Source organism: Odontomachus brunneus, unplaced genomic scaffold (assembly GCF_010583005.1).
Source record: "Odontomachus brunneus isolate Ranch 3 - 2012 unplaced genomic scaffold, Obru_v1 Obru_scaffold_001, whole genome shotgun sequence".
Lineage (NCBI taxonomy): Eukaryota > Metazoa > Arthropoda > Insecta > Hymenoptera > Formicidae > Odontomachus > Odontomachus brunneus.
The window spans coordinates 3,331,720-3,349,292 of NW_022639451.1; the positions used below are offsets into that span (position 1 = coordinate 3,331,720).

General features: G+C 36.4%; 1 protein-coding gene across 5 annotated transcripts in view; it reads right to left on the reverse strand.

The window, feature by feature from the left end:
* Window positions 1-17,573, reverse strand: part of LOC116840557 — a 149,532-nt gene continuing 131,959 nt past the window's right edge. For all 5 annotated transcript variants that reach the window (XM_032807390.1, XM_032807399.1, XM_032807409.1 and 2 more), the window contains 3 exons: window positions 9,175-9,466; window positions 4,202-4,420; window positions 1-2,684 (listed from right to left, as the gene is read on the reverse strand). In XM_032807390.1, the coding sequence (XP_032663281.1) occupies window positions 204-2,684; window positions 4,202-4,420; window positions 9,175-9,466 (2,992 nt within the window). In that variant the 3' untranslated portion in view covers window positions 1-203. The remainder of the gene's footprint in view (window positions 2,685-4,201; window positions 4,421-9,174; window positions 9,467-17,573) is intronic.

Below are 17,573 nucleotides of genomic sequence, written 5' to 3' on the forward strand. Positions count from 1 at the left end.
ATTACAATTACAAATCTGGTGTCACATATATCACACATACCATTCAAATGAAAAACTCAGATTTAGCTCATATTCGCATATCTCAGATGAAGCTAATTTCAAGTAACGTTTATTAATACCGATCTAAGAAGTATATTTTGTACGCCTTTAAGACATCTTTTAGACGTTATCTAGAAGTTTGCGCTGCTTAGAAAGTTACGCATTTAGTAAAGACCAGAGACGACATCCGTGACCTTTCCGCGTTTTCCAATTAATGATGAAGTCGTATTCCTTCGGCCGATAGGACTCTCCTTGATCTGCTGATTCCCGGAGTATTTTCCCGCATTGAAACGACTCTTTCCGAGACCGAAAGTGTCGTACGTTCGCCCGGCAAAGATCCCGGATTCGTTTGACTTGCTAGAGAACTTGTTGCCGAGCTTGTCGATATGGCAGAAGGAGTTATGCCTCATGCCGCTTTTCGGCAATATCACGGGCGAATTCTCTGGGCTGATGTCGCCTTTGTTTCTCGCGTAATTCAGTTCGTTGTGATAATTCCATTCGCGCGTTCGCTGCTCTTCGTAGAGCTCGTCGCTTCTCAGCTGCTTATTGTTGACGCGATACATTTCGTCGTTCTTCAGGCTCCTAGGCTTTGAATTCTCCCGCCTCGTCTGCTTTTCAAAGTCCACGGAGTCGTCGCAGAGACTGTCGGCTCTGACCGATTTCGATCTTATCAGCTGCTTCTCATCGCGGGGCTTGCCTGTCCTCGACATATGCTTGCCACCGGCGTTCCATTGATTCTGCTCCTGTGTGATCACGATGTCGACCATCGAGTCCAGGCCCTCGTCGATTCTATCTAAGGATTTCGTCAGTAGACTGGGCGACTTGGGCGCGTCGATCGATCGCGGTCTCCTCGCGACGAGCGGCTCCAAATTGAAGTCCGTGATGTAGAAGAGAGCGCTATCGCTTTCCCCCCTTGACGAGCACTGATCCTTTTTCGACACGTACGAGACGTGATGAAAGGACTCTGATCGACGCATCTTCGAGGTTCTGGAAGAGCTGTCGGCCAAGAGCAGCGGCTGCTCCCGTTTGCCGAGGTTCTCTGTGCCGTCCAGTCGCCCATAATTTTGCAAACTACGGTGCTCATCGAAGGAGTTGAGGCTCTCGAACTTTCGAATGCGACACTCCACTCGGCTACCTGATCGTCTCGACTGTGGACTGGACACGTTCGACTCGAGGTAATCGTGGCTGGCTGAGCGGCGCAAATACTTCCGCTTCTCCACCTCGCTTCTATATTTGGAACTGTGTCGGTGAACCATCCGATGATCGGATTGCCCGGAGGACGTCTCGAACCCCTTAGGACTCGACTCGAACTGTCTGTAAATGTCGATCTGCCTGTTGAGCGGCCGCACGTCCTTCGACTTGGAGTTGTTCTCGTAGCTTCTCAGTGTGATCTTCTTATCTTTCGTATCGCTCTCTTCGAAGTGACGCAGATCGTCCAGGCTCTTCCTGAACTTCACGTCAATCTGGCCAGGGCCGATCATCAGCACGGTATCGCTCTTGGTCTGTTTCTGCGGCTGATCGGTGATCACGGCCCTCATCTGACCATCGTACAGCTGGTGCTTGCCGTTGTACTTGAGCCTGGAGGCACTCAACAACGAGTCGCTACCGTCGCCCAAGGTTTCCTCCTCCACTTCTTCGTCGTGAGAGTTGTACGTCTCCGCGTGATCGGTGAAGTCGCAATGCCTCGCGGCCATGATGGCCGACAGGCAGGGTGGCGTTCTTCGTGGCGGCTGCGGGTGCAGGATAGCCGGCACTATCGCCTCCTCCACGTCTGGCCCCTTCACAACAATCTTCACGCTGCCCTCCATCGACGACTTGGACATCCTGCGCGGCCCATTAGGACTCAGCCTCTTTGTCGCGCTCGAATCCGTGCTGTAGTCCTGATCGTTGCCAAAGTAAGTCACCTGCTCGCCCTTCAGCTGGCTCTGTGAGGCGTTAGAGCCCGCGTGCGACCTCAGCATCCTCGAGTCCGTGCGCAGATCCTTCTTCGCGATCTTGTCGTATATGTAGCTTTCGGAGTTGTTCAACGAGATTTTGGAGTTTGATCTGTAGAGTTTGTTCTTGGTGGGTTCTTGGTGATTGCGGACGATCTCCTGGTCGACGTCCCCTGGACCTCGGTTTGACTCCTGAGTCTTGTCGCTGAACTTCTCCTCGGCGTCCTTCACGATGATCCTCAGCTCTTCGATCACGTCGTCGATTGTTGTCTCCTGATCGTTGCTCTGCGTGGGCGAGGTCTTTTGTCGATTACTTCGCGCTTGATGTTTCGTATCTTCGGGGCTACTGGATCTCTCCGACGAACTGATACCTTCGTCCTCCGCGTTTGAGGACACTTTCGGGCTTTTGGCGACGGTGACAGTGGCAGCAGCATGAATGGTTGGCGCGGTTTTCTCCCGCTCTTCTAAATTGCAATCGTTCCGTTTCTCTAGTTGCACCTGCAGAAGCGACACTTTCTTGCTGAGTATCCGGCAGGTCTCCTCAGCGCGTATCACCCTGCGCTGCAGGGCTTCCACATCGACGCAGTTGTGCGTCCACTTCTGAACCTCCTTGTGCAGCAGATCGGTCAGCGTGTCTTCCTCGTGTCCGTCGAATTCCCTCAACCAGTCCTGAAGAACCTGCGGCTCTAAGCCAGCTTCGCAGGCTTCAGCCTGAAAGTTAAAACAAATATAAATAGTAATGTTGATATAATAATAATGGTATTAATATAATAAAAATAGTTTTATATAGTTAATAGTAATATAATTTAATAATTAATAGTAATATAATTTAAGTAATAAAAGCAAATTATATATTGTGTGAAGATAATAAGATGTAAAATATACGCAGATCATTTTTCTCGAAGATATAAACATCTCTAGCACAGTTCATTCCCACATAGCAGAGGTGTCCAAAATATATCATAGAGACATCCTAAAGATATATTTGGGATATGTGATATCTTGAAGATATCCCTATGATGTATTTGAGATATTCCTGCTGTGTGGGTTAGAACAATATTGGCTATATATTGAATTATATTGGTCTGATGTGCCCTCAGAATATACCAATATTGGTACAATTATTTTGTGCAATACTGACAATTTATTTAATTCTATTTATAACCAATATTGGTTATATATTAGCTATATTGACCTAATGTATATCAATGTAACCAATATGGCCAACGTCAATGAATTATGCTACTAGGACTTATTAAATCAGTATCATATCAAAGTATTATACTGAGAAAAAATACTTGAAGATTTATTCGTAGAATATAATCCAGACAGCATAAGGTCTGTAAAAGATATTCTAAGAACGTTCTCAAGATGTAAGGTTATTCACAAAACGTTTTTAGAATGTCCTGTCGAAATCTGTATTGTTTAGGAAGATTTCTATAAAATAACCTTTATATCACAAATAGATTTTCAAGTATTTTTTAGCGTAGTAGTCTTGCCAAACTCGCGGCCATTTTAGATCATGACGTCAAGAGCGAGAAAATGTGTTAAAAATTCTTGAAAAATACGTTAAAATAAAAATTGTAATAAATAAATAAATGATGGTAAATAATAAGTAAAACTTTATTTATTTATTTAAGAAAATAATAAAATATATAAATATAAATATTATATATATAAATAAAAGTTTATTTATTTATTTCATGTTAATAAATTAATAATATTTAGTTAATATAAATAAATAAATGTATTTATATATTTCATAGAAATGAAATAAAAAGTTGAAAAAATACTTCTGTATAATAATGCAGTCAACTTGACGAATACGTAAAATATTTTGGAAACTTTCCTTTTGCCGCAATGACCAAGAAATAGCCATAAAATTAACGTGACAAAATCACATAGTTAAAAAGTAAGCCACATGTCACGTTAATTTTATGACTATTTAGCGATTATCACAGTAAGAGGAAAGTTTTCGAAATATTTTACTGATCCGTTCACAGTCAATCGTATGTGACAATTTATGAGTGTGTCTTTTCATTTCAACATACTTAGCAAGAATCTTGAGAATGTATCATTTCACTTCTAACTTTTTATTAGTCAAGATGATTAATCACGCAGTGAGCTTCCCTTTGAGTTTACGTTACGTTACGTTATGTATATGTAGAAAGAAAAAAAAAACCGAAATAAACATATCGAGTATCAAAAGTAATTGTTTTGGTTTTTACCTGAATGTACAATTTGGTTTGCGTGCGAGGCGCGGATTTCAAAAAGGCATTCAGAAACGAAACCCCTGCGACTCTCAGCGCGATGGCTGCTCGGGGGGCTAGAAGGGCACCTGCCAAAAATCGGAATCTCCCTCCTTCACCATATTTGAGTCTCAGAGTCGACACCGCTTCCGAAACAGCTGCGTGTCCACCTGGCGCTTGGCACACTTTCGTCAAGAGCTGCAAACACATAATCATCGTATTTATCTTGTGCATACTTGTCACGTGCATCGCGGAACTCAACACGAAGAGAACAAATATATTTTCAGATATAGAGGAGACGGGGCTATATAGCTTCAGGGATATGTTGTTCAGGGATACAAAGTTGCGAAATGGTCTCTTTAGAACATAAATACTTTTCCCTGAGTTTCATTGAATTCAGAAAAATATTACAGTTAAGAAATGAAAGAGACTGATTTGGTAATAGCAAAGTAAATTTTCGAGCCTCTCGAAATTTTCTATTAATATTCTTTATCGTAAATGAATAAAATTAAGCGATGTACTACTAGTTAGAATGAAATTTTTTATAAGTGTATAATATATTGTTTTTAGCAATAAATGCAATTTTCATTCATAAAATGATTGAAATAGAACATATGGAGCGGACGGGGTAAAGTTAGCCCATAATTAAGGACCGGCAGGAGACCTCTCGCGAAAATTCTGGAACTACTAATTAGGATATATATTTTATAGGTGGCCTTTTTACTCTGCCGCTTTGCTGGGCAATTGAATTCGGTACCAGAGCAAGATAGCTATGTTGCTACATGTTTCTACTTTAATTTTTACAAAAGAAATATACGATTAACAGAATCGTAGACATTAATACATAGAAGAAGGTTATCTCTATTTATACAGTCAGTAATTAGTTGCTTAAGAAGTTGTAACTTCGAAATTTTAAAATATACTATAACTGAAGATAGAAAGAAAAAGTCAATGGGAGCTGAATATTAGTGCGAATATTTAAACTAAGAATAATTAGAATAATAATGCTCGACAATACGATAACGATAAGTTATCTCGAGACACAAATATGTTTGATTAAATATCTCGCACCTATACGCTGAGAAAAATACTTTTGATAATTTATTTGTGAGATAAAAGTTTGCCACATAGAAGTAAACTTTACATTCCACAAGTAAATTTTCAAGTATTTTCTCTCAGTGTAGATTCAGCAAGATTTTTAGTTACAATAGCAAAATTTGTCTTCCATGACGAGAAAGAATCCAGTTGCATATTCGTCAAAAGAATCGTGAAATATTTCTCGCTCGGTGAAGCTTCACTACTCTCTTTTCCTTTTTTTTTGTTGTGTTTTCACCACGAGTGAATGCGGGCATTTTTCTCATACGTTCGCAATTTTGCGGAATGATCACGTGCCGTGGAAGTAATTATCCGCCTCGTATAAGCGAGCGCGCTGATCGTAGCGCGCGATATCTGCTCGTAAGATACACATCCTGAGAGTCGGCAGGTAAAAAGGAAGGAGAGAAACATCCTCGACACGTGTAAGTTTGCAAATGAAGTCGACGCGCTCGCGCGACCGAATAACGTTTGGTGGATAAACGATAAAAACTGGTTTCGACGGTGAGTACCTTCGAAATAACGGGTCGCGGCCCGCCGAACGTTATTACCTTTACTCGAAACACGCGTTTACGACTGCGCGGCTCAAAGACGCGGACACGGAAAACTGGACCGCGTACAGTAACTTGCAAAACGATTTAGACACAACGAAGGTGGGAGCTCATCAAACTGTCGAAATTGAGAGTCATCATACACAGAAAAATACATACTACATTCAAATAAGTTTTACTTGTTTCAAGTATTTTATAAGTAAGTTTATATATCTGCGATCTATCACAGGTTCATTATGAAAGGATCAAATTTTCCCAAAATAGATTCTGAATCTTAGTAGGTTTAGCATTTCAAAAATATTGAATTAAAATAAAAATTCGGTTTGCTTGCTACATAGAAATGAACCATAAGTTTTTGTTGAATAAAGGTTAACAAGAAACAAAGATTCTTGTAAAAAGAATAAATACTTCTTTTAAATACATAATAATGAACTTTTATATACATGCTTACATAACATATACATAATAAGCTTTAGAATACATGATAATGAGCTTCTATAAAACTTTTGATAAGTATAATTTAAACCTATTATCAGAGAAAATTTTGTTGGTTGAAGATAACTGTTAATTAAAAATAAGGAAGTAAACTGAGTAATCGCTTTTCTTAATAGTGCAATGATATTTTTCTCTATGTACACACTCTCTCTCTTTTCTCTCTCTTCTCTCTCTCTTTCTCTCTCTCTCTCTCTCTCTCTCTCTCTCTTTGCATACTGTATTCAAGTAAATGCATCAAGTAAATACTTATTTCAAGTATTATATAAATTTATACATCCGCAAATCTATCTTATAAGTTTATTACAAAAGTATCAAATTCATTCAAAATACATTTTGAATCTTAGTGGGTTTAACATTTCATAACATCAAGCATATTAAATTAGAATAAATATTCTTTTGTAGAAAGAATAAATTTTTTTTTTTAACATATGATAATCAGCTTGCATAAAAGTTGCGACGAATATATTTTAAAACTGTTATCAAGAAAACATTCTTGATCAAAAAGATAACTGTGTTACTTAAGAATAGGAAAATAAACTGAATATTTGCTTTTCTTAGCAGTGAAATAATATTTTCCTCTGAGTACCGACAGACTTACACAAAAGTAATATAAAAAATAATATAATTATAAACACAAAATAATAATAAATAATAATAGCAGCTCTGTAGCGCGATTAGTGTTTTCTCTTTTTCTTTTTTATCAAATAATTATTAAAAAATTTGTTACAAAATTAACAAAAAATCATTCCATAAAAATGACAAGATATTCTATGATAATTGTCCTGTCAAGTCACATTTATGTTTACCATATTTTAATAAAAAAACATCATAATATGCCTTTGTGATTATAGAAAATGTATAACAAACAATAATAATTAGTAATAATAATAATGAATAATATAATTGCTGGGCAAGAACTCGTTACACACGCAATAATGACTTTCAACTTTGACGGTTCGGTGAGAGCTCCCAACTTCATTGTGTCCAAACCGTTTTGTAACTCACTGTACAATCGAACCGAGAACAACGTATTATACGAGAAGCAAGTGACCCACTGCCACTTTATTTCTCGCATTAGCAATCGCTGTCAGTTTCCTTCCGCGACGAATCCGCGATGCGAATCTAGTTTATCGCGTATCGCGCGGTTTATTATTATCGTCGATATCTCACAACTTCTTACGATCGGTTTCCTCGTTGTACCTCGTAAGCTGCATTGAAATGTACATAATAACGTATACATTTGTATATGTAAATGTATACATAACGTATACATTTTGAGCAGCAAATGAAAATTCTCGATGTCGAGCGCGATACGCTCGATAGCGTGTGATAGGAAATTTAGTGTGATTAATAGGATCAGAATATCGATGTCAGCACTTTTCAGACAACTAATCTTTGCTACTAAATATACAAACATAGTGAAGACAACTCACCTCTATATTCTTATCATGGAAATGATCTTGTAAACTATAATTTTTTTTCCATATAACCAAAATGCAAATATACATCTATTATCGGCGCAAATATCATATCTCAGCAATGATTTATCGAAAAGAGACAAATGCATAATATGTGTGTCTTGAAAAGGTTTTGAAATAAACTATAAAAATCCTATGAAGGGTCCTATTTAAAATTTTGTACGTGATCTTGATTTAATCTTGAGGTGACCTGAAAGGTCCCATTTATTCTAATTTAATATACTTGATGTTATGTTAAACCTATTAAGATTCAAAATGTATTTTGAATGAATTTGATACTTTTGTAATAAACTTATAAGATAGATTTGCGGATGTATAAATTTATATAATACTTGAAACAAGTATTTACTTGATGCATTTACTTGAATACAGTATGCAAAGAGAGAGAGAGAGAGAGAGAGAGAGAGAGAGAGAGAGAGAGAGAGAGAGAAGAGAGAGAAAAGAGAGAGAGTGTGTACATAGAGAAAAATATCATTGCACTATTAAGAAAAGCGATTACTCAGTTTACTTCGTTATTTTTAATTAACAGTTATCTTCAACCAACAAAATTTTCTCTGATAACAGGTTTAAAATATACTTATCACAAGTAATCGCTTGAGGTGAAAATGACCTTATAGTCACCTAAGGTCATTTTCTTTTCCTCTAACAACTGAACAACTTTTTGTCTGAAATATTTTGGTCTCAAACTTAAGGGTTTTCAATTTCAATAAATTGAAAAATTTCAATAAATTGATTAAAATGGCTTACTCTGTATATTTTATTTTATAGCTTCAACAACAACATATAAATTTCAAGATGGATGTGAAGATTATAGATTAATTTGCCTCTCGTCGCTTGTCTTTTTTGTTTATCACAATCACTTTTAAGAAGTGAGACTAGTCTTAATCTGGATGAACGCCGCAGAGATTTTCTCATAAAATTTTACAAATAGTTCAGATAGAAATTCTGTCTCTGCCATCTATATTGATTAAATATAAAAGATATGTGATATCGCAGTATTTTTATTAATAATTTATATATTTTAACAAATTTCTTGTATCTATATTTCGCTGTGACCACTTTGAGTATGAATATTTAAAAGTGTAGCTGCTAATAGGCACATATTTAGCTATGAAACCGATATAACGCCACACGTTGAATCGCATTCGTCGACCAAAGTGCAGTCCTGGCGACTACACGACAATTCCTATGCGAGTCCTCGTGGAGAGAAGAAGGGAAAAGAAATGCGCGTTATTTCGCCGCGACGCTCGCGGCACACTCGCAGCTTCTAATCGCTTCTTTTTATCTAACGGTATCGCGGCGCTTTGCGCGTTCGAGCGGAAGTGGCGATTGTTACCTGAAGAGCCAGAACTCGAGACCGGTTCAGGCTACTGGTCAGACAGACCGCGAGAGCCAGGAGGCCGGGTTGCGCCTGCACCAAGAGTCGCGGCGCGTCCGCGCAACGTTCGCCGCACGCGGCCAAGCACTCCACGCACCCCAACTCGTCCAAGGCAGCCCTCCTGGTGCCGACTCTGGGCCCGGTCTGGCCCGAGTTCGGCGGTGAGCTCTGAGCCAGTTGAACGCCGCGCAGAGTCTCCAGCAGCAAGGTGATCCCGTCCGCCGGCGGCGACGCGAATTCCTGCACGAAGCTGAAAAGGAAATCGATTTCTAGTCGGGACTCATGGAAAGAGAAGTATACACTGCTACAATTAGAAATCACGCTAGCTTGGCGAATCAAAACTGTGATGCAGAATTCAATAATTTTCTATGTTATTAGATTGCTGCGAAATGTTCGTTATTTATTTTATTAAATTCTCATAGGAAGCTTAGATACCTTATACAAAAAAATTGATCAGAACAACTAGAATCGAGTCGAGTGAGGCTCTAATTACGGGCCTAATTATGTATGGCGAATTGCCTTAATTTCAGCGCAATTTTGATATTCTTGTAATTTCTTCATTATATCAAACGAGCTAAGTATTCAGCAAAATTTATTAACTGTAATGTTGATTTGATTGTCACGAAAAGTAACGGTAACCAAACGAGTTGTCAAGTGTAGCAATGTAAGAAACTTAACACAATTTTTCTCCCGAATTAAATGAGCTGCTTTACATTCATTCAAAGAGAATAATGAAATATTTCATTAAATTCTTTCTCTATATATGTGACATATATCGTCATAAACCATAAATTTAAAGTGTCTGCCCTGGCTATTATCTAGAATAAATTAACGATTTGTCAACAACGCGATATGATTGAATTAAATCTTCTTCATTTAATAGTAATATGTTAATAAGAGAGAAAGAGAGAGGGGGAATGGAGAGGAAGGAGGAGAGAGAGAGAGAGAGAGATCAATATTTCATTTATTTAAACAAATATATCATATATCGTTTAAATAACTATATTTGTTTCAATAACATTGTTATTGAATCAAGAGAAGATTTACTCCAACCACATCACACTGTTGATCAATTCTATAGATTATTGAGTTGCTATAGATTCATAGATTTTTTTAATGTTTTTGGTTGTATATTTTGGGAGCCTGTTTATATAGCTTGTTCTTTGGTACGCTGACGGAAGAAGTGTTTAGTTTATATTCAATCCAATATGATTTATAAACATTTGTGTGTTATAAAGAATAATGTCGAAGCCTCAGTAAGCAAATGGATACAGTGCTCGACTTGGAGCAAATAGAGAATAGCCTCACAGTATTTTCTTGCAACTTTTAAAAAGAATCAATTGGTATTATATAGTTTAATTAGGATATATATCAATTGGTATTGTATAGTTTAATTAGGATATATATATATTCGATATGTGTTATCACATAATCATACATTATTATCTTCTCGTAGTTTAAAAGTATTCCCACAAATGTCCAGCGACTGACACTCCTATAGGCCATAACTGTGATATTTAGAGTTCTATCTGGATCAGTAAAATATTTTTTAAGTGTAAATTTGAGAAGAAGCTTTTATTTTTTTCAAAGATTATCATGTAATTTAAGAGTACCAATTTCCCGGACACGTACTTAATCCTGGACATGCTTATTATTTTGGTTCTTAAATACAAATATTTAAATTTTCAACATAGAATTTATGTATATATAAACTTAATAGTTATATATATATTTTTTTTTATGTTGAAAGTTTAAATATTTATAACTAAAACAGTAAAAATGTCTAGGATTAGGTACATGTCCGAGTATATATTAGTACTTTACTTAAAAGAAAAATTTTATTTCTTTACAACAATATTATAAAATTTTATCAAAAAAAGAATTGATTATGACTGCAAGATTACTTTTTTTGAATATGTGACAAACAAAATTTTTGTTTTAATTTAATATTTATTACTATTATAATTTACTAGGATTCAAAATAATATTTTGAGTAAATTTAATGCTTGTGAGATAAACTTATGAGATTTGGATATATAAATTTATAAAGTGTTTGAAACAAGTAACATTTACTTGAATGCAGTATTTATTTTTCTGTATATGCTATGTTTCTAACGAAATTTATTGTGTTCCTTAACAAGATAGATTTTATTGACTAATCCAATCTATACTATATAATAGAAAAAGTGAAAAATTGGACAAAACATGTATACATGAAAAAAATTATATTAGTTTCAGGTCGCTATAATATAAGTGTTTCTGATCGCATTGCTCCTTGAAGAAGTGAACTGAAGTGAACGTCAGAAGCAAACGAAAGAAAAACGCGGTCCAAACCCGGCGGAAAACAAGCAAAGTATTAGACGACGTCGCCAAAGTCGAAAATATCAACTACAATATTCTTCTTGTGTACAGAAATTAATTTATCATTTAATAAAATGAATTTGTTCTATAGGGAGACTGAAACAATTGCATTCATACATAATTTCTTCGCTGCGCGAGTTAATCCGCTTAGTGATAACACTTAATTTTGTCCAGCAAACTACAGTCTCTGCCAAATCAGCCGATGAATTTCTTCCTCCTGAAGGAAAAAGCAACTAAGTCAACCGACATCCGTTCTCGAGAAACGAGGTGAGGATGTTCAGAGGAAAGCGAACGATAAAGCTCGGCAGATCGAAAGTCCGATCGACGTTCCCGCATAATTACGGCCGTACTCATTACGCTCGCGCCGTTACACTTCGCGTTTTATTGCGATATCGACGCGGCCGCTAGTTACGCCAATGAGGACGGCGCCGAGGGGGAGGAGGAGGAGGAGGGGAGGAGCGGGAAAGAGCGAGGAGAGTAGTGACATTCTCACTCTCCGTGGAAAAATCGGCATAAACGTCGTAGATATTGAAAGACGAAGAAAAAAGAACAGTAATTACATAATTACGGGTCTTCCCGCTCGACGAGAAAACCGATCCGGTTTGCGCGTGCAGCGTGCATCGACGAGTCCCCGTCCAGATTGTCACCATGAGAAAGAGAAAGAGAGCGGATCGGGGACGACTTCGTGATCGGATGAAGGAATCGATCATCATCGATACGGAATATATTAACAAAGACGTCTCAGCAAGACCTGTCCCGTCGCTACTGTGACGACGGCGGCGGCGCGGCGACGCACAGTGGGGATGAAAATTTACTGTTCAAAAATTGCCACTGGCGATTCTTAACCGATCCAGACGAACCAAATATTTGATTAAAACAAAAATTCGACTTGTCACACGCTCAAAAAAATGATCCTTTAGTCATAGTCACAAAGGTGAACCAATTCTTTTTTTGACAAAAGAGTGACGCCAATATATGCCCCATTTCTGAGCAGTGAGAAATGTACTTAAAATAAATGCCAAATTAAAGGCCTTGGTTAGCTGATTACAAAAACATAAATTTTAGTGCCGCCCAGTGTATTGTTTCAACACTACGGTCCAAAAAGTTTCCAAATTTTAGGCTACTTTCTTTATGTTTCTTTCATTTTATTTCAAAAGTTGAATTTTGTTTGATCTAGCTTTTAAAATAATTAAGCAAAAACAATTTGAGTATTTCTAATGTTTTTGAGTAGGTTAAGGTGCATTTTCCTATGCACTTCATATTTCAAAATCAACCGGAAGTTGATGTTCCATTTGGAATTTTCTACTTCCGGTCAGTTTGGAACATGAAATTTATACTATTAAATTCTTTATTTAATTTTATTAAATGTAGCATTTTGAATTTTTAAAATCCGTTAAGTTTTGCTAAAAAAATATTAGTTTGAAAGTAGCCTAAAATTTGGGATCTTTTTGGATCGTAGTGTTAGAACGGTACACTAAGCGGTTCTAAAACTTATATCTTTGTAATCAGCTCATCAAGACCTTTAATTGGTGGCCATTTTAAGTACATTTTTCACCAGAAATGGAGCACATGGCCTATGGATTAGTGGCATCACTCTTTCATAATATTCTTGTAAAAATATTAAATTTTTCTTTCAAGTACATAATTTTCAAAAAATAGAAGCTTTTCTCAAATTTACGCTTAAAAATATTTTATTAATGCCGGTAGAATTCTAAAGGTTACAATTATGGTCTATAGGAGCCAGTCGCTGGATATTTGCGAGAATAATTTTAAACTACAAAAAAATAATAATGTATAATATGAGCATATGAGAATGTCAATACATGTCGAAAATATATCCCAATTATTAAATTATACACCAACTGATTCCTTTTAAAAGTTGCAAAGAAATACTGTTTTACAAATTAATCATTAATAAATTTTAAAAAGAATTGCGGAGCTCTCGACTTTTGAAAAAGGCCCCCTGAAATTTGTAAAATTAACAACAATTTGGAAATTATTGTTAACAAAAGTTAAATTAGAAGAATATGATTTTTAAAGTTACTCTTGCATTAAACTATCTTATATAAAGATTTTTAGAACCGCTGAATAATCTGATATTAGAATTAAGATTTGACTATTGAAAACTGTTAATCTCGTTGTCAACTTAAAAAAAGTATATGCTTTTTAACGGGAATAAGGACACATTAATAATTTTGGAGATTGCTGAATACAAATTACATGTAAGAATTAGGATCTGATGGTTGATAGCTATCAATATTCCTGTCAATTATACAAAAATGCATGTTTCTTAACAGAAATAAGTTTGCACTATAATTTCGTAGGTTGCTGAATACAAGTTTACTCTAGTAGCACAGTTTATTGGTGTTACAATGGTGCAATATTGGTTATATTGACCATTCATTAGGCCGATATGACTAATATTATATATAACAATATATAACCAATATTGTTTATAAATAAAATGTGAATAAATTACCAATATTGCACAACATGATTGTATCAATACTGATACAATCATATACTTGTATACTAGAGAGTATATGGAGCAATATAACCCAATATGTAGCCAATACTGGTAACGAATAAAATTGTTAATGTTCGGAATTTTATATTGGCTATAAAATGCAAGACATCTACTGTGTATAATATTAGACTAATTATACTGTGTATAATATTAGGCTAATTGAGTATATCAAGGTATAATTTATAGCCAATATTGCCCCAGGGAACCGTTACTAGGATATTATTATGACTTTCAGATGGTTAATATCAAGGAGTTTTTATTTTAATCGAGCTCCACAGTTTTTTTTTAATTTATTAACAATTAATTTTAAAAGAGACTGATCTCGATCGGTAAAAGATTAGGGTCTGTAGCGACTTCTGACAGTAAATTTTCATTTGTCCTCACTGTGTGGCGGCGGCTGCACTCGCCCAGGTAAGAGCCGAAGTATCATTTACCGGAAAATGCTAAGAGCTACGTTCGTACGCGAACTGGATAAACAAGGCCTCCCTCTGCAGCCTCCCCCTCCGCCGGGGCCCGTCCGCGTGCGTCTGTCGCTCTCGCTTGAAAATTACCCGAGCGAATCTTACATTCGCTGAACATCCCGGCGGCAGCCAACCGGTGGAGCTCGAATAATTCAGGAGCTGGCGCGGCGGCGGATGTGCGCGAGGCTTTAATGCGCGAAGCTCTCGACACACCGGGCGACACGATCGCCGACTTCGCGAACACGGTGTGTCACGTAAATTAAAGCCTATTGGCGTTTCATCGATCGATTCGAGTATCTTCTTACCGCAACTCTGACTCATCATCATCGTCGCGGTAACGGGAACCGTGCAGGGGAGCGTTGGCAATGTGAGGTGGTTTCCCTTTACCACCACTGTACAGTGGGTTGCAAAACGGCTTATGCCCAATTTCTTCACCTCCGGTTAATTTTATCTGCCAGTTATTCTATTGGAATTGACCAATCATATTTATGGTTGGCAAGATTAACCAATCACGGTTCACATTTATCCGACAGATAAAGTTAACCGCAGGTGAAGAAATTGGGCATTAGACACATTAAAGTTGGCGACTCGTCGAACTGTCAACGTCGAAAGACATTGGGTGCTTTCCAGTTGGAATATCTCTAGATACTTTCATGCACACGGCGACACAAGTTGCATTCCAATTGTCGTAATCGTCGACACAACACTACACATCCGTACTCAGCTCGAGGACTACTAGTCGGCTGTGCAACTAGTGTTTCTAGTGACAATTAAAATTAATCTGTGTTTTCTAGTGACAATTAAAATTAATAAGCATTGCGGCTTGAGAAGAGATTGGCATTTGCGACGTGAAGTGGATAGTATCTTTTTTATTATTTAGATCTTATTAAAAAATACCAAGGTATAGACATGTTGAAAAATAATCCTAACCCTATTCGACATACATATTAGGACACACTTTGTTCTAATTGAGCCGTGCACAACGTTACACTTAGTGCATTTCTGTGTGTGTCAAGAAGTGTTAAGCAATTGGAAAACACCCATTGTTGACGAGCTTGTTCTCAGTAACCGCATTATTATTAATTAATCTTTAACCCTTTCAGGACGGGTATCACTTTTTATACCATAACTGCTTCTTGCTTTAATATTGGAAACTATTCTTCCGATTCTCAGGAGTTTGCTATAATGGGGTTTTTGGTGTCACTGAATTCGAATATAACCTCACAATTTTGATATTCAAAATGGTTGATCCAATATGGCGGACAAAATTGGCTTTTCCGGGATGTAGCTTTCTAACAGGAATGAAAAATCAAGACTTTTGGGTTTCTTTTGGTTTTCAGAGGTTTAGGGTCGCTGAATTTGAATCTGACTTCAAAAGTTAAAAATTTTAAATGACGGATCCAATATGGCGATTTTCAAGATGCCAAATTATGTAAATATGACTCAATTTCCGTGGAATTTCATACTCTCTAAATTTTAATTAGTGAAAATCTTGACTGATTTCATTTGATATACAAACCATTTTTGCAAATGAAAACAAATGAGCAGATGATAAGGTCGGATCAGATCTAAAAATTTTTTTCTTTGGTCGGTATTTTAAATTTCAAAAACTCGATTTCAGTTCTCAAAAAAGTATCTTTAAAAAGTTTCATAGTTTAAATTTCACAGAAATTAAGTGATATTTATATTATTTATTATTTTTTCCGCCATATTGGGTCCGCCAACTTGAATCACAGAATTTTAAAAATCTAAGCTCAGATTCGGATTCAACGACTCCAAAAATCCATAGAATACGTATTTCCCTATAATTATCTCCCCGCGCAACCCCCCGTCATGAAAGGGTTTAAGTAAATAGGGATATCATTCGTGTCCGTACACTTTCCGTGACTTTGCATTTTTCTCCTCACTCCGAAAATTTCTGTCTTCATATCTATTTCGAAAGAAAGTTAGTCCGGCAAAAGTAGCAACAAAATTCACCGGTTATTGTTTGAATAAGTTGAACAAAATCGACCCTGAAGACGAATGATCCCTCAATTCACTTTTTACATAAGTGAAATTTTTTTTTATATTGTATTTCAATAATTTTTAAAACATTTTTCATATTTTGATGTATTTTTCTCATATAGTATTTTTATATCTTGACGTTAATCTGGATAAATACGCGCGGAAACGGTTAACAAAAGTTTTGCAAGTGTTTAAATTTATTATATATTTGTATTTCCATGTATTAAGTTCTTCTTGAAAAAATTTTTGTGTAATATATAAAAATATTTTTTTTATCTAATTTAGCCTTATTTTCTTACTCAAATTACATATATCATTTCTACATAACAAAATAATTCGTCTTTTTCAAAATATTATAAATAATTTTATTGTTATATATGTAATTGTTATGATCTTAAATATAAAACTCTAAATATTTTTGTTAAAAATAGATTTTTCATAGATTCTTGTCCAAAAACAACTAGTAGATCATATACAAATTGATTTTTTTTAGAAATAACTCCTAAATCTGTTGAGACTCGAAGAAATCTATATGAATTTTTTAACAATTTTGAATTGACAAAAACATGCGTCGAGCATGAGTGACACTTCCCTATTCACCATTAAAGTACTGAAATACTCACGGGAACAGTTAATATTAATATTATTTGTTATTATTTATTATTCCCAATTAGATTCTTAATTATATATTATTATTGCGCGAGTCCGTCGGTAATGACTTTCAATTTTGACAGTATGGTGAGAGCTCCCAACTTTATTGTGTCTAAACCGTTTTGCAACCCACTGTACACACCTCGACACGTTCGCCTTAAGGTAAACAGGTGCAAGGACAAGGAAGTGCGCAAGTTACACCTGTCACCGATGACGAGTCCATAGACAGCGAGCGATTTTTCTGCTGATTCTGCTGAAACCACGCGCGTCGCAAGCCCGTAATCGATGGTCCCTCCATCGTCTCTCTCTCTCTCTCTCTCTCTCTCTCTCTCTCTCTCTCTCTCTCTCTCTCT